The sequence below is a fragment of the Panicum virgatum genome, chromosome 1K, assembly GCF_016808335.1.
Source record: "Panicum virgatum strain AP13 chromosome 1K, P.virgatum_v5, whole genome shotgun sequence".
Lineage (NCBI taxonomy): Eukaryota > Viridiplantae > Streptophyta > Magnoliopsida > Poales > Poaceae > Panicum > Panicum virgatum.
Genome location: NC_053136.1, coordinates 6,764,338 through 6,782,523, shown reverse-complemented (window position 1 = coordinate 6,782,523; position 18,186 = coordinate 6,764,338). Strand labels below are relative to the sequence as shown.

Below are 18,186 nucleotides of genomic sequence, written 5' to 3'. Positions count from 1 at the left end.
GATAATGAAAAACACATCACACATGCAGTGGCATGTCAGAAACCATTACAAACTACGGTAAACAGATTCTGGACTAACCTAACATGCCTTAGGTAATTTAAAAAAAAACAGAACAAACACAGCGATGCAGCATGTCACTAGCACTAGGGAAGTCCTAGTAGCCGTACCCCCACGTAGCAAACTGCGTTGAGCCTTCTCCGCAGTATCCACCCATTGCAGGTGGTGCAGGCGGTGGTGCCGGAGGCGCAGGGCCCTTCTTCTTGTGACAAGGGCAGTTGCAGTAAGGAATAGTGCATGGTTCATCCTGTGAACCGGCTGCATTGCTGGTATCATCAACTTCGTCGTTTTTGTTACCCTCGCTCACTTCCTCGTAATGGTTCACCTTGCATTCCAGATCAAAGATTTTTATCTGGAGGTACTCGATGAACTCCTGAACAGAATCAATTGGTGCAGGATCTACCCACTTAGTAAAACCACAGTTTTCTGGAGCATCGGAAGACTGCAAAACAAATTTCATGTAAGGTGTCTCATTGAAGATAAAGAAATGAAACAACCGAGTATTACCCATGCGTGTGGACATTTAAAGAAACGCCGACCGCCATCCATCCCGTCGGTGCACATCTGCACTAAGCAGTCCGCACCATGTCTGCATTTTGGCCACGGTTCTCTACGATTATCGTATTGACGAAGAGGAGTTTTATTGGTAAATTCACTCTTGTGCTGTGGCGGAAACTCAAACACTGGTTCCGGAAAGGAATCAGGTCCAAGAGGCCCCTCCCAAATTATGGGGTCTCCCTTTCTTCCCCCTTTTCCTTTCTCAAAACCATAGTAATTCTTCCCGCTAGACCCACCTCCAGACATTGGGTATACAATGAGGTTTGGTGTTTGAGTTGTGCTGGGAGTTCACAAACTTGGGAGTATTTATAGGCGCACAAAGGTCTAATACCCAGAGTGTGGAGTGTAAATGCACCTAAAAAACCTACATGACAACACAGTGAAGAGGCTAGCTGACCTAACACTGAAAAGGCTAGATTCGATGCTCGAAATGACTACTCGATGCATCTCTGTGCATGCAGACTCACAGCACTGCATTGCTGCCGCTCGGTCGATCGCGCCTAGATGCCGCCTTCCCCACTACACGCCACAGACCTTCGCTGTAGAATGACAGGTCCGTCGTCCTCGCTAGAGAGACTGCTTTGAAGGTGAGCTGGTGTGGTTGCCGTCTTGTCACATCTATTTGAAATGGTGGAAGAGCACTGCTATTTGAAACCCGTGATCGTTGTGCTGAGCAGTGGCAACCTGTGATCTCGTATTCGCAGCTAGATACACTATGGTTCCTATTTTGAGCTATTCGAGCGTGTAGTCGTCATCATCGTCGGCGGGTGAGGTCTCCGAATGCTTTTTAGTATTCTAGTGACATGAAAATGTGTGCTTTTTAGCAGCAGACCCCGATGTATTTCTTAGTTTTTAATTCTTATCGTTATATTAATAAAATGTGTGTTTTTTAGTATTCTAGTGACATGAAAAGCTCCTAAAATATTAAAGACAAGTGAAAAAGATTTCATAGACTCCCAGCTACAACTACAAATTAATGGTAAAGGCTACAACACACAAAGTTAAGCTCTCAACTTAAAACATAAACAACTAATTGCAGTGGCATGTGCACGCGACAAGATAATTTCTTGTTGCATCTAAACCTACCATGCCTTATGGAATGTAAAATGCCGGGATTACATGGTACTACTCTACTGAATGCACCTAGGATATTTGCCCTTCCTAATTGCTTCGGCCCCGGCTTCCTTCGCACGGCGTGCCCTCTCTCGCTTTCTCTCCCTGTCAGCTTCACGTTCGGCCGCCGCCTTACGATCCACCTCCTCAATCCTCTTGCGGATCTCTTCTTGCTCTTTCTTGCGCTTCTCCTCTTGCTGTTCCTCGTGCTTCATTCGGCGCCAACGTTCTGCAGCCCACCTTGCTTTTTGTTCCACAATGTCCTTTGCCTGCTGCGACTGCACGGTGTCGAACCACTGCATAAAATCACAAAGAGGCGGAGGAGACTTTGTCCAACACAAGTTAGAATCATAACTCAATGTTAGGTCACAGAGAAAAATAGCATATGTTCTCCTGCTACCTTGGCCCGGTCTTTGCTGTATCGCTTAGGTGGATCATATTCGTAGTTCTCACACATAAAGAACCTCATGCCGTAGTCATCTCCTAAAACCTCAGATTGCATGAACTTGCATAACGAACCGCAGAAGCACATTGGCACATCAATTCCTTCGGGTACGGTGGCTTTACACTTGCTCCACGGAATATAGGTTGATCCTGACGAAGACATTGGCGCTATTGTGTGGTGCGCCAAATAAAAAAACAATGATTTAAGTAATGCACATATCGTATACCAAATCGATGCGTGAAAATATAGGTACTGTCATAATTCTATTGTCTTATACTGCAATATCAATAAAGTACTGTCATAATTCTATTCTAATGTATAATTATTTTATTTGAAAAAGTCTGTAATAGTACTCAAATTGTAATACTAAACCAGTGTTCTAAAGCACCAAATCTAATTCAGCTAATCCACTAATTAAATTAAATTGTTATGTACGGTCCTTCCCATGGAGGTGAGAGCTTGTGGCGGCCCCTGTTGTCTTGTCGAAGCCTTAGCACCAAGTCCCCTTCGTTGAGGTCTCGGCGCCGGACCCTCTGCGCTTGATACCTTCGCAAGGACTGCTGGTAGCGCGCAGAGTGGAGGAGCGCCATGTCTCGAGCCTCGTCCACTTGGTCCAGCGAGTCTTCGCGAGCTCGCTGGTTTCGTTGCTCTTGATATGCCCTGAGCCTCGGCGATCCGTACTCCAAGTCAGTGGGGAGGATAGCCTCGGCACCATGGACCAGGAAGAACGGAGAAAAGCCCGTGGCTCTGCTCGGGGTCGTCCTCAGGCTCCAGATGATCGAGGGTAGCTCCGTGAGCCACCTCCGGTCGAACTTGTTCAGCTTGTTGAAGATTCTTGGCTTTAGTCCTTGGAGGATCATGCCATTGGCACGCTCCACTTGCCCATTCGTCTGTGGGTGTGCCACAGCCGACCAGTCCACACGTATGTGGAAGCTGTCACAGAACGCCAAGAACTTCTTGCCTGTGAACTGGGTGCCGTTGTCGGTGATGATCGAGTTCGGGACCCCGAACCTGAAGACGATGTCGGTGAAGAATTGGACTGCTTGCTCGGATTTGATCTTGCCGATGGGTCGAGCCTCGATCCATTTGGAGAACTTGTCAACCGCCACCAGCAAGTGGGTGAAGCCCCCGGGCGCCTTCTTCAGCGGACCGACGAGGTCCAGCCCCCACACGGCGAACGGCCACGTGTTGGGGATGGTCTGCAGAGCATTAGCCGGAAGATGTGTTTTTCGAGCATAGAACTGGCAACCCTCGCAGGTCCGCACGACGTCGGTGCCGTCGGCGACCGCGGTGGGCCAGTAAAATCCTTGCCGAAACGCGTTGCCCACGAGGGTACGTGGCGCGGCGTGATGGCCGCAGATGCCAGCGTGGATGTCGCGGATCAGCTCCTTGCCCTCGGGGAGGGGGATGCATCGCTGCAAGACGCCCGAGGGACTGCGCCTGTGTAGCTCATTGTCGATTAGAGCGAAGGACTTGGCCCTCCTGGCGAGGCGCCGTGCCTGAGCACGGTTCGAGGGTAAGATCCCTCGAATCATCCAGTCAAGGTACTGGACGCGCCAGTCTCGCGAGGTGGGGGCCTCGTCGACTTCCATTGCTTCGGCCTCGTCCGCAGAGGTGGTCCCAAAGTCAATGTCCATGGGCTCGACCCCGTCCGCCGGGGGGTTCCCGCCGGGGGACCCGGTGGACGAGGGGCCCGGCTCCGGCGGGTCCTTGAATTCGGCGGAGGGCTTGGCGATGTCGCGGGCGAAGATATTCGGGGGGACAGTGGTCCGCCCCGAGGCTATCTTGGCCAGTTCGTCGGCATCCTCGTTGTACTTGCGCGGGACATGATTGAGCTCGAGACCGTCGAATTTGTCTTCGAGGCGGCGCACCGCGTTGCAGTATGCCTCCATCTTCGGGTCGTGACAGCTGGACTCTTTCATTACTTGGTCGACGACAAGCTGAGAGTCACCGCGCGCGTCGAGGCATTTGACGCCGAGCTCGATGGCGATGCGGAGGCCACCGAGGAGGGCCTCATACTCCGCCATATTGTTCGAAGCAGGGAAATGCAAGCAGATCACGTACCGTATGTGTTCTCCGAGGGGTGAGATGAATAGGAGGCCGGCACCGGCGCCAGTTTTCATCACCGACCCGTCGAAGTACATAATCCAGCATTCGCCCTGGATTTGTGCTGGGGGTAGCTGAGTGTCCGTCCACTCAGCCACGAAGTCAGCCAAGATTTGGGACTTGATCGCTCTGCGGGGGGCGTAGGCGAGGGTCTCTCCCATCAGCTCCACAGACCATTTGGCAATTCTACCCTCGGCTTCCCGGTTGCGGGCTATCTCTCCCAAGGGGAAAGACGAGACAACGGTGACGGGGTGAGCCTCGAAGTAGTGGCGCAACTTGCGTCGAGCTAGCACTACTGTGTAGAGCAGCTTCTGAATCTGCGGATAGCGTGTCTTGGTTTCGGACAACACCTCGCTGATATAGTACACCGGCCGCTGGACGGGCAGAGCCTGACCCTCCTCTTGTCTTTCAACCACGATCACCGCGCTGACCACTTGGGTCGTCGTAGCTACGTACAGATAGAGGGGCTCGCCGTCCGTAGGTGGCGTAAGAATGGGAGCATGAGTGAGCGATGCCTTCAGCCTTTCGAGGGCTTCTTGAGCTTCGGGGGTCCACGTGAAGTGCTCGGTTTTCCTCAAGAGTCGATACAGGGGTAAGCCTTTCTCACCGAGACGCGAGATGAAACGGCTAAGGGACGCTAGGCATCCCATGACCCTCTGTACCCCCTTCAAGTCTCGGATCGGTCCCATCCGAGTGATGGCCGAGACTTTGTCAGGGTTGGGTTCAATGCCCCGCTGGGAGACGATGAAACCCAAGAGCATGCCTCGAGGCACCCCGAATACGCACTTCTCGGGGTTAAGTTTTACCCCTTTGGCCCGTAGGCAATCGAATGCGATCCTGAGATCGGCAACCAGGTCGTCCGCCTTCCTGGATTTTACAACGATGTCATCGACATATGCCTCTACGCTCCGCCCGAGATGGTCACCGAAAACGTGGAGCATACACCGTTGATAGGTAGCTCCGGCGTTTCTGAGGCCAAAGGGCATCGTAACGTAGCAGTACATGCCAAAAGGTGTGATAAAAGAAGTCGCGAGCTGGTCGGACTCTTTCATCTTTATTTGGTGGTAACCGGAGTAAGCATCAAGAAAGGATAAGAGCTCACATCCCGCAGTAGTATCTACAATCTGATCAATTCGTGGCAAGGGAAAGGGAACCTTCGGACATGTCTTATTTAGACTAGTGTAGTCCACACACATCCTCCAGTTTCCACTCTTTTTCTTCACTAATACTGGGTTAGCTAGCCACTCGGGATGGAATATCTCTTTGATGAATCCGGCCGCCAGAAGTTTCTGCAACTCCTCGCCGATTGCCCGGCGCTTGAGCTCGTCGAAGCGTCTTAGGCGCTGCTTCACCGGCTTGGAGTTGGGTCGGACATCAAGAGAGTGCTCGGCGACCTCCCTCGGTATGCCAGGCATGTCCGAGGGGCTCCACGCAAAGATATCTGCGTTGGCGCGGAGGAAATCGACGAGCACCACTTCCTATTTGTCATCGAGGGTGGCGCCGATCTGCAACACCTTGTCGTCGGAGTGGCTTGGGTCGAGGGGTACTTTCTTGATACCCTCGGCGGGCTCGAAGCTCCCGGCGTGTCGGTGCGTGGAGTCTAAGGCCTCGCTCGCCATTTTGTCGAGGGTGGCTGCGAGGGCCTCATCCTCCGCTTGAGCATCCGCACGCTCAACGCACTCGACGTCGCACTCGTAGGCGTGCTCGAACGAAGAGCCGATGGTGATGACGCCCTTCGGACCCGGCATTTTGAGCTTGAGGTAGGTGTAGTTGGGGACAGCCATAAACTTGGCGTAGCAAGGACGACCAAGGATGGCATGATAGGACCCTCGAAATCCCACCACCTCGAAAGTAAGAACCTCCTTGCGGAAGTTGGCGGCCGTGCCGAAGCATACAGGCAGATCGATCTGGCCGAGGGGTTGGACTCGCTTCCCCGGCGCAACGCCATGGAATGGCGACTTGTTGGGGCGAAGCTTGTCCAGTCCGATCCCCATGAGCTCCAAGGTAGGGGCGTACATGATGTTGAGGCTGCTGCCTCCGTCCATGAGCACCTTGGAGAAGCGAGTGTTGCCGATGATGGGATCGACAACGAGCGGATACCGTCCCGGATGCGGGACGTAGTCGGGGTGGTCCTCGCGGCCAAAGGCGATGGTATCCTTCGACCAGTTGAGGTAGGATGGCGTGGCTTTGGTAACGGAAAAGACTTCGCGGCGCTCACGCTTGCGCTGCCGAGAAGTCATATTCGTCGTTGTTCCGCCAAAGATGAAGAAGGCGTTCTCCACTGGGGGGAACTCGTCATCTCCACCTTTGTCACCAGCATCCTTCTTCTTGTCCTCGTCGCGATGCGCGACGCGGTTGTAGTATTTCTTGAGCATCTCGCACTGCTCGAGGGTATGGTTGACCGGGCCCTTGTGGTAAGGACACGGCTTCTTAAGCATGTCGTCGAACTAGCCACCACCGCCTCGAGGGGGGCCTCGAGGTCCCTTGCGGTCTGGGGCAGCTGCAAAGGCCTCCTCGGAGTCCCCTGCCTGTCTTGACCCGCGCTGGCTTGGTGGGACCGGCTTCTTTCCCTTCTTCCCCCTCTTCAGTTTCTTGGCGGGGGCATTGGGTTTGACGCTGCCGCCCTCCGCGGGCGCATCGTCTTTGCGCTTGCTCGATTTGTCGTCGAAGATGGCACCAACCGCTTCCTCGCCGGCGGCGTAGTTGGTGGCAGCGTCGAACAACTCATTGGTGTTAACGGGTCGGCTTCTCGCAAGCTCATGCACCAAGTTCCTGCACGTCGTACCCTCGAGGAAAGCGTTAATGACCTCGACGTGGGTGACGCTGGGGAGCTCGGTGCACTGCTTGGAGAAGCGTCGCACGTAGTCACGCAGGGACTCGCGGGGCTTTTGGCGACACCCTTTGAGGTCCCAAGAGTTCCCAGGGCGAACATACGTGCCCTGGAAATTGCCCACGAAGATGTGGACCAAATCGACCCAGTTGTGGATCTGATCCGCAGGAAGGTGCTCGAGCCACGTTCGTGTGGCGTCAGCAAGATGGAGAGGAAGGTTGCGGATGATGGCCGCGTCCTCCGTCGCGCCGCCTAGCTGGCATGCTAGGCGGTAGTCGTTAAGCCAGACTGCAGGATCAGTCTTGCCCGAGTATTTGACGAGGGTGTTGGGTTGTCGGAAGCGCGGGGGAAAAGGCGCGGTTCGAATCTCCCGGCTGAACACCCGGGTGCCTGGAGGCTCTGGTGACTCACCCCTGTCGTGCTCGGGGTCGAAGCATCCACCCCGTCGAGGGGTGTACCTCCTGCCGTCGATGACGTTGCGGGCGTCGCCGTCGCCAGCGTGCCCGCGAGTGTCACGGATTCGCTCCCTTACGGGAACTCTCCCGATGCGCTCGTGCACCGAGGGTGTCCTCGCGCCGGGCGCTACGGCTGCTTTGCCCTTCGCCGCTGGGGGTGTGTGCACGGAGACCTCACGGTCCTGGTGCGCAGTCCCATCACACTGCTCCGGGGCCTTCGAGCGCATGCGAGACGCAGAACTCTCGGCCTGCTGCACGTCAGCTTGCTCGACGAGCTCCTGTGCCTCGCAGCGCAGGTTGCGGCCCGAAGGTGTCGATGGCTCGGGCATAGCTTGGAGTAGGTAAGCCGCAGCGACGAGCTTCTCGCCCGCCGTCTTCAGTTCCGGAGATTTGTCGACGTTGTCGTCGGCCAGGATGCACTCCCGGGCAACACGTCCCGCCGCCTGGGCGTGTGCACCAGGCACGGCACGCTGCTGCTCGAGTGCGGCGCGTAGCTCCTGGGTTTGTTGACGCTGCTCGTCGAGCTTGGCTTGAAGCTCTTTGAGCTGCGCCAGCTGGGCCTGTCGCGTCGCCGAGCTTGACGAGGAAGGCGCTGCAGGCGGGTTCGCTGGTTGCTTTGCCCGCGCGTCTGCCCCGGCTTCCCCGTCGTTGGCTGGGGCGTTGTCATTTTGCTCGTCCGCAAGGTCCACCATGAAGCACTCCCGGGAAGGATCGAAATCCCCCCCGCTGGAGTCTTCGGAGCAGGTGAGGCAGTAGGCCGTCGCCAGCTGGAACGCGCGGAGAGCGTCGGGGTCGCGGGCCCCGGAGTAGTCCTCGGCCTCCTCGGCTACGAAGTTGGTCATGAAGAAGTCGATGTCGTCGGCGATCGAGCTCGCCGTCTCGGGGTAGGATTCGTCAGGAGATGACGCGATGGGGCTGCGAATCGACCGAAGATGATAACCCGGCAGATCCCCACGCTCGATGAAGTTAGCGACGGTTGACGAGGCGTGGGCGGCAGCGTTGCGCATCCCGAAGGGGAAGGGCGACGCCGAAGTCGAGTCCCCCCTGGGAGGCACTAGTGTTGCCGCAGGCGATGGTGCCGGCGCAGATGACGCCGAGGCACGCGATGGCGAAACGGTTGCCCCATTGGTCGTGATGCTGAGTTGCGACACGCCAGCCTCGACCCACGTGGGGGAGCTGTGGCGTGCCGCACGACGCCGCTCCGCGCGTGCTTGTCGCGAACGCTGACCCGAGCGCCTGTTGCGCCGGGCTGGCGAAGTCGGAGTGATGAGGTTGCGTTCGGAGGAGAGGAGCTGCATGAGGTAACTGTTGCCGGTTGTCCTGAACTCGAGACTCCCGAACGAGATCGCGGGTCCCGCTGGAAACGGATCCGAAACACCCATAGGGTATGGGTTCGATCTGCTCGCCATTCCTGGTGATCAAGTGGGAAAAAGAGAGAAAAAGTCACGCAGCGCCCCTACCTGGCGCGCCAACTGTCGGCGTTCCGACTCGTGGGGCCTGAATCCCAACTAGTAAATGTTGCGTGTTTCCTCGTCCCAGATGATGATGCAAGAGGCAATCACAATAACGCACGGTTTTATCCTGGTTCCGGCCGCGGGGCCGTACGTCCAGCAAAGGGGGTGTGCGAGGGCACTGTATTATCTTGCACCCGAAGTGCTCGTAGTAGGGGATACAAGCGAGGCGAGAGAGGGAGAGAAGCTCCGAAGTCTCTGCTAGAGGTGGAGTTGGTTGAGATGAGTGCTCAGTCGTGCTGAGAGTCCTCTGAGGGGGAGTTCAGAGAACTTACTTCCAACCTTTGATTGGAGAGAGTCGATCAGCCCCTCCAAAAGGAAGCCCACCCTCTCCTTTTATAGTTGTAAGGAGGGGCGGCGTACATGAGTGTAGGGGCGCGGAAGTCGTCGTTTTCCCCTGAATCGCGGGTACAGTGGTCGAGCACTGTAGGAAGTGTACTGTGGGAAGGCGACGCACGTCGCCGTCATCCTGGGGTCCGTCCTTGGTCTCGTGGAGATGGCGGCGGCCGTCCTGCAGAGTCCCAGCGGTAGTAATGGCGTGGGACGGTCCCGGACCCCCTGGTTGGGGTGCGAGCGTGCGCACTAGAAGGTCCGGGGGCGCGTGGAAGTCCCAGACCCCACAAGAGGGAGGTCCGGGACCGTCCGCGCATGCGGAGTGCCCCTCCCGGAAGGGCACGTGACATCGCCAGACCCCTTCCCCAGGGGGAGGTGTGTTCGGATGGTTGTTGTCGGCGTGACAGTAACGGGGGCGGCGCCAACTTGTCTTGTACCGCGTTGAATGCTCCACAGTGCTGCTATAGCGGCTGGGGTGGCAGAGCGGTGACCGGGGTCAGTGGACGGGATGCCGGTCACATCCACTGCGGGAGTGGCAGTCTGACGCCGCCCGTCCTTTGAGCCGTGGCGGAGTAGCTGGCCTTTAATGCCTTTGTACGGCGGTCGGTTGGGCGGCAGGGCCACTTGTCCCTTGTGCCGAGAGATGGCCTCGAGCGAGGCGGAGACTGGCCACCCGCTCGAGGGCAGGTCCGCTGTCCTCGAGCGAGGCGGAGACTGGCCACCCGCTCGAGGGCAGGTCCGCTGTCCTCGAGCGAGGCTGAGACTGGCCACCCGCTCGAGGGCAGGTCCGCTGTCCTCGAGCGAGGCGGAAATGCGATTGCGCGGTCGAGGGTCCGAGGGGAGCCCTCGAGCGAGGCGGAGATGAGTGACCCGCCCGAGGGTAGATTCGCTACCCTCGAGCGGGGCGGAGATTGTTCGGTGGGCCTGAGAGGGGTGCGAATGGGCCACATGCTGGGCTTCTTTGAGTCCTTTCCTCTCTTCCAGATTTGGAAGGAGGCCGGGGGCCTTTGTGGGCCCAGTTGCCTTAACATGTGTTTGTGTTTTCGAAAGTGGTTTTAGTACTCCAATTAGGATGTCCCTAATTGTGGCACCCGACACTAGTGACATGAAAAGCTCCTAAAATATTAAAGACAAGTGAAAAAGATTTCATAGACTCCCGGCTACAACTACAAATTAATGGTAAAGGCTACAACACACAAAGTTAAGCTCTCAACTTAAAACATAAACAACTAATTGCAGTGGCATGTGCACGCGACAAGATAATTTCTTGTTGCATCTAAACCTACCATGCCTTATGGAATGTAAAATGCCGGGATTACATGGTACTACTCTACTGAATGCACCTAGGATATTTGCCCTTCCTAATTGCTTCGGCCCCGGCTTCCTTCGCACGGCGTGCCCTCTCTCACTTTCTCTCCCTGTCAGCTTCACGTTCGGCCGCCGCCTTACGATCCACCTCCTCAATCCTCTTGCGGATCTCTTCTTGCTCTTTCTTGCGCTTCTCCTCTTGCTGTTCCTCGTGCTTCATTCGGCGCCAACGTTTTGCAGCCCACCTTGCTTTTTGTTCCACAATGTCCTTTGCCTGCTGCGACTGCACGGTGTCGAACCACTGCATAAAATCACAAAGAGGCGGAGGAGACTTTGTCCAACACAAGTTAGAATCATAACTCAATGTTAGGTCACAGAGAAAAATAGCATATGTTCTCCTGCTACATTGGCCCGGTCTTTGCTGTATCGCTTAGGTGGATCATATTCGTAGTTCTCACACATAAAGAACCTCATGCCGTAATCATCTCCTAAAACCTCAGATTGCATGAACTTGCATAACGAACCGCAGAAGCACATTGGCACATCAATTCCTTCGGGTACGATGGCTTTACACTTGCTCCACGGAATGTAGGTTGATCCTGACGAAGACATTGGCGCTATTGTGTGGTGCGCCAAATAAAAAAAACAATGATTTAAGCAATGCACATATCGTATACCAAATCGATGCGTGAAAATATAGGTACTGTCATAATTCTATTGTCTTATACTGCAATATCAATAAAGTACTGTCATAATTTTATTCTAATGTATAATTATTTTATTTGAAAAAGTCTGTAATAGTACTCAAATTGTAATACTAAACCAGTGTTCTAAAGCACCAAATCTAATTTAGCTAATCCACTAATTAAATTAAATTGTTATACAATATCAACGAATTTATACGAAAGTTACCGGTAGATCACAAGTGCGGAATTCGGCAGAGCTTAGCTTCGCCGCTTCCCTTCTCCTTACCCCTCTCTTTTTTCTGGATTTTTGGTGGATTTTTTTAGGTCAAATGAGGAGGGAATGAGGGGGGAGGCCTTATATAGGGAGGGCTGACCCGGTCGCCCTCGGGGGGGGGGGGGCGACAGGCCCCCCAGTCGCCCGCGGGAGGGGCGACCGGCTCCCTGGCACCTGTAGGCTGGGCCCACTGGTCGGTCGCCCCTGGGGTGGGCGACAGGGGCCTGTCGCCCGTTTGGGGGGGGCGACAGGCCCCCTCTTTTTTTTCTCTAGGGACTTTGTTGCGAATTTGAAGAAGAAAAAAAATTACATTTGAGCCCTGTCGCCCCCATAGGGCGACCGGGGTATATTTTTGAAATTTTCCAAAACGGACATATATTTTTGAAATTTTAATTTTTTTTTTAATATAAAAAAGAAAAAACCGCCTGGCAACGACCCAACGCATCAATACAAAATCAGAGCAGCAGAACGCCTTGCGATTCACTATTATTCGAATTGGAACTGGAGGTGAGTGCGACTGTCTGACTCGATCCCAAACTCTGCCCTATTCTTCCTCCCCAGACTCCTCCTCCCCTGCTTCCAGAGCGTTATTACAGAAACGGTTTGATTGCTGCTGTACTTTGGTTGGTTCTTGGTTCAATTAAACATCGAGGTTTGTGACACTCGCTAGCATCCATGCCTCCTTCGGACAGTGTACTACTTGATTCAGCCGGCCCAACACTACTTTAATTATTAAAGTTTAACCTTATGCTTAGAAGACATAACAGCATCATATAGTACATACCTTCGTGAAGTACCTGACTCTTTCAATAATACGCCGTCCAAATCTCCTAGGAAGGAGAGGAAAAAGAAAAAAAAGAAAAGAAAAGAAAAGAAAATAGGGCCAGGCGACCCGTTTTGCGATTAACCCCTCCAAACTTAGGTTACAGTTGCCCGCAATCCGCAACCAAACACAAACATGGCCACAGGGAGGAGCCGGCGCACCGCATCCCGCCCGACGCGGGCTCCGATGCGCGGCACGTGAGGCGGCCCTCCCCGCATTAACCTTGTGTCAGACGCCCCTCACGTGACGGGCACCAGCCAGGCGCCCCGCGCCCCACCACGCCACGTGTGCGTGCCCCCGGATTGTCTACGCAAAGGTCGTACGCGCATACGTGCGGCCGTGCACATGCACGCACCCGGCCAAAGGCTGAAAGGCAGGGCTAGCATGCTTCGCCGTCCACGTCATCTTGCAGCCACCGGCTAGTCCTACCGCTCAGTCACCGACGCCTGGGCCCGACTCGTGAGGCCCACACGTCAGGGTAAAGGTTGAGAGACGATCCGATGGGTCCAGCTGGGCTTCCGTACGATTTGAACGCCCTTTGTTAACGCGGCGGGGGCGATTTGACCGGAGATTAAAGCCCATGAGACCGACAAAGCAGTGTTAGAACCAGGAAAGATTATTCTGATACTCCCAGCAGCAAAGCTCCTTTCGCTAGGGCTCTTCAACGATAAAAATACTATCAGGTCTGCTTGGGCGCGGTGTGCCCCAAGCTAGGGTTCATGATTATAGGTCACCTACAGCTAGAAACAAGAGACAACAACATCCATTGCTTCAACATCACTCTTCGCTAGATTAGGAGTAGGAAGTGTCCGAACTCGTCTAGAAAAATACTAGTAGTAAAAATTACTACTACTAGCTGCTAGTCCTCTTAATTCAACACCAAGCTAAGCCGCCGTCCTTGGGTCAAATCCTATAGAGCTTAAGGGCTTATTTAGAGTTGGAGCTATATATATATGAAGCTCACATAGGCTTGGTTTTTTGCAATTGCAACCTGATCAGTATTTCGAGGATGAGAAATGCTTCGAGTACTGCAGCCATTTTGGTACTTCTATGGTAGCAACGTTCCTTCAGAGTATGTTCTCGAATACAGGTGAAACAAACTTTCAACTTCACGTGAAGTTTCAGGTTGAGACAGCTTAAATTTCTACAAGTCCCCACCTGTCACATTAGGCTTGTTTGGATACGGGGACGCCATATCAAAATTCATGGGATTAGTTAAACTCAAGGCAAATTGTGGAAATCCCTAGAGCAATCCAAACACCCTAGAAAGTTTATTTGGAGCACACAGCGGAACAATTTACCTTTTTTTTTTTGGTTTAGGGAATATATAAATTGCTAAACCTAGACACCGTGAAGAATGGCAACATTGAAGAAAACAGAATGAGAATCTTACTGTAGGCTTTCTTGTTTATCCATGCATGCCAAAAATACCCTGCACCGACCTCAGCCGCATGTCATGCTCAACCACTCTCCTCTAATCTCCTTTTATGGACATTCAGCACCATCATTACGTGTAAGAAAAGGATGACGAAATGTTCTTTTTCCTGAAATGCATCATAATTTGCTCAAACTATAGGAACTAAAAAAACACTTCTAAGACCAGGTACAAGAGGCAAGAATAAATGCAATCATGGTCAAGATACTAATAAAGAACAATTCAGATATGAAACTGAGCAATTGCTTTTGTTAGATTGCTTCATGTCTGTTTGACTTCCAGAGTTGGAGACCAATCAGACAGTTCAAGGAGTTCCTGTCCATCAACTCACCCTTCCAAGGGATAATGGACCATTCTCTGCAAAACAGTTCAGGCCTTTTTGATGTATCATAAAAAAAAAACACATCAACCATCGGATGGATGGTTCGGCGCCATGTCAAAGCTTCTAGAGTGTAACATGGGGCAGTACAGGGGGGTAAAAGGCCTAAATGCATCTAGGTGAAGATATTCATTTACAAACCTCATCCCGTCCAACCTGAGATAAGCCATTGCAAAAACTATCAGATCCACACCTGGAACAAGCCAGAGCCATATCACTAACTGTTAGATACATTCAATCAGTATTCGCCTTTTGTAATCTAGAATACATACATATACTACTTGTAAAGGCCAAAAGGAGACAACTTATTCATTTGTTGCAATTGTAGTAACTTGGCCGAAATGATATCCCTGTTGAAAGGTTTTACAGCAAAGGTAAATGGCTGCAGTCCATACTCCCCACTCGGCCACTCTATAACAACAGACTCTAAGCGAGAGAAAGTAACTGTAATCTCAATTTAGCATTTCCATTCAAATGTATGAATACAAAACCATATAAATTTGTATTCGAAGCAGAAGCAGCTGAAGGGTGAAAAAGAATCCAGATTCCACAAAATAACTCACAGAATACTACTCGCGCAGATTTTGTAGTGTACCATTTGAAGTTTAAAACTCGAGTAAAACAGAACCTACCCTGTAGCAAACACGATGGGGCAATGCCCGAGACAGTAATTTGTTAGTGGAGGCTGTCGATTTGTATTGTATGCATGTGTTGCCCAAGAAAGGCCGTACTCACCCCCACACATAAGGCTCCAAACAAGGAATCAAAGGGGCTCCTTGGGTACCGCATTTCTTTTTTGTTTAAGAGAGGTGAGCTCTGGTGCCAAGGCTAGAGATTTGAGCTTTAGTCATAAGTTAAAAAGTTGGCACAAGGGTTGGGAAACACTAGAAACAGCATCCACGTTCTCCTCACCTCCCCACCTCCCCTTTCCTTCCTCCAGAATTGTTTTGTATGTTTTGTTTGGCTCACTATGTACATGTCACATTAGCCCAATCTCCAAGAGATGCAAAGGATCTATATGGTAAAATTTCCGGCCTTGCCATGTTCCAATGTCAACACAATTGAACTAGTGAAATATTTCCTTTTATATTCGTTGGAAGAAAGTGGAAATCCTATCACAATGGCATTAGAATTCGACATCAACAGTTTAATACAGCGAATAAGATTTTAACTATAATAATCTGCTTTGCATGATAATTTGTTGCCATACCAAAAATCATGATATCATATAAATTTATGTTGTAAACGGTAATTGACAACTTGTCCATGTTATCACATTGGGTAAGACTCATGATTGTAGTCATGCAAAACTTTTATGCTGCTGATTCACTTGTACCAACTTTGAAACAGAGTTGTCAACTGTAAAATTCTTTTAAAAAAGGTATTGTTCGTTTCATGATTAACCTGGTGAAACTATCAATGGAATTAGCAGACTTATCTATGAGAAGGGAAAGGAACTTTGTGTCAAAATTATTGAGTGATCTCAGAGCAGCTATTGAAAATTTTGATAGGGTCGATTTCAGGAAATTCGATGGAATGCAAACCTGGTACAAACTGATGTTGCAGTCCCTTCCAATGAAATCGCAAAATCAGAACCCCCTTTTTGAGTATAGCACCCCAACACCTATAACAGCAATTACGGAACATGTTCTAAATCTGATTCAAAAAGTAACTACACATGCCTATAACTCTGTCATAAAGCAAGGTGCATTCCATGATAGTGCCATATATTAAGGAGTCAATTGTCAAAAGCCCTATTGATGCTAATATATAGCCCCCCTCTCCTGGTTGTCTCATTAATACTTCTTAGCCCACTAACCCAAACCATCAATCCTTCACAAGCGTTCTCTCTCCCCCTCTCTTTCTTTCTCTCTCTCTCCTTCAAAACTCCCTGCCTCATCCAACCCAGAACACACACAACACCAGAGGGCTTTTCACCTACATACATGATCATGGTAAGGACTCTAACCTTCTTCATGCTATCCTGTGAATTCTTAAATGAATTCACCATTTACTGATGCAAAAACTGTTTGGATTTTCGCAACATCAGCAGGCAATGTGGAAGCCGGCATGGTTAGAGGCCCTCAACACACAGAAGTTCTTCGTAGCATGCTCCTTCCATGAGCATGCAAAAAAGAATGAAAAGAACATCTGTTGCCTTGACTGCTGCACCAGCATCTGCCCACACTGTGTGGCAGCACACCGTGTACACCGGCTCCTGCAGGTGCGGCGGTACGTCTACCACGATGTCGTTCGGCTGGAGGACCTTGAGAAGCTTATTGATTGCTCCAGCGTTCAGGTACATCATTTATGCCCAGTGCATGTGTACATGCAAGTCTGATAATTGTTGTCTAAGGTTCATTATGCAAGAAGACTTACAATTATGTATCAAAATCGTGCAGCCTTATACCATTAACAGCTCTAAGGTCGTCTTCCTGAAGAAGAGACCGCAAAATAGGCAATTCAAGGGGTCAGGGAATATCTGCACATCCTGCGACAGGAGCCTTCAGGAACCCTATTTCCACTGCTCTCTGGATTGCAAGGTGATTAACTCAAACGAATAAGCAATGGTTGTTTACTGTTTTATGTGTCTTTATCTAATTGAATTATGGTGGCTGAGAAAATTATACAGTACAATTCGTGCTAAATGAGACGAGGAAAACAATTATGATCTAAAAAGTACTTAGCTAGAGAAGTATCTGAACTTGTTTTTCATGCAATATCCATGTCAGTATGCTTCTACCTCAAGAAATTCCCCAGGGAATTAGGATAGCAATACAAACACAAGTTTGAAAATTAGTAAATTTGTAGAAAAGTTTTTTTTGGAAAGAAATGAAATGCAAAGAATCTCACCGTGAGTTTTCTAAGACATGCTATGAAAATGATTTGAAAATCTCCATCTTTTCCAGGTGGAGTATATACTACGGCAGAAGAAAAATTTGTCAGCATACTTGCGCCCATGCAAGATATTGCAGCTTGGACCTGACTTCTTCATTCCTCATGATGCTGATGATGACACAACTCACTCAACCCTTGTTGATGTTGATGAGCCCATGGGATCATCAGACTCTGAGAATTTGAGTGCGCCATGCACAAATTTTGTCCGGAAAAAGCGGAGTGGACCATATATTTGTGCACGGTCTGCAAATAGAGTGTCTGATGAAGATATGGCCACAAATATGAGCAGAAGAAAAGGGGTTCCTCATAGATCGCCATTGTGCTAATAAAAATCAATAAATATTTTTTCATTTTCTTTACTTTTTTGTGTTCTTTATCTCTTGGACTAAGCTGGTGCAATACTGACGGAATTTTGTCTCAACGGAATCATGTGATTTTAATGTACATCACTAGAGGCAATTGTACTCAAATTCTTCAAGTAGATGCACCAGTTCATATATATGTATGCTTTAACATAGTTCATGTTATCCCCTTTTCAAACGTTCTTTAAGTATGCTGTTCTTATTGTCCAGAAAACCAAATGATGTCCATAGTTTTTTAGTAGGTCATTAGCTATGATTAAATCTAGACATTGTATCCATTATGCCATTGTTCTTAATGTTTGACATGCCTACAATTACATCCAGCAATAAACATAAAAATATTGGTATTTATATTCAATATAGTTTTCCCCTTTTGACTAATATTCTTGACACGCTTACAGCTATGAGTTTATAGTTTTCCCCTTTTGCATTCACATTCTGAAGTTGTGGACAAAATAGAAAGGTTCTTTGAATCATTTTAATGTTTTCAATGGAATGCAAAAGCATAGTGGTTAAAATTGTGTCATGTATAATCAACAGCATGATATAGTGAAAGCGAAATGTTTTTACCACAGACTCAAACTCAAGTCTAGCAAAAAGTACTGCAAACATG

The 18,186-nt window shown here is 50.5% G+C and overlaps 1 protein-coding gene across 1 annotated transcript; it reads left to right on the top strand.

Moving 5' to 3' along the window:
• Positions 1-12,036: 12,036 nt before the first annotated feature.
• On the top strand, positions 12,037-17,779 carry LOC120675007 (protein RGF1 INDUCIBLE TRANSCRIPTION FACTOR 1-like). The gene is made up of 4 exons (XM_039956128.1): positions 12,037-16,268; positions 16,364-16,612; positions 16,716-16,856; positions 17,223-17,779. Exons 1-4 carry the CDS (start codon positions 16,074-16,076, stop codon positions 17,535-17,537), a joined length of 900 nt encoding a protein of 299 aa, XP_039812062.1. The 5' UTR covers positions 12,037-16,073; the 3' UTR covers positions 17,538-17,779.
• Positions 17,780-18,186: the final 407 nt, after the last annotated feature.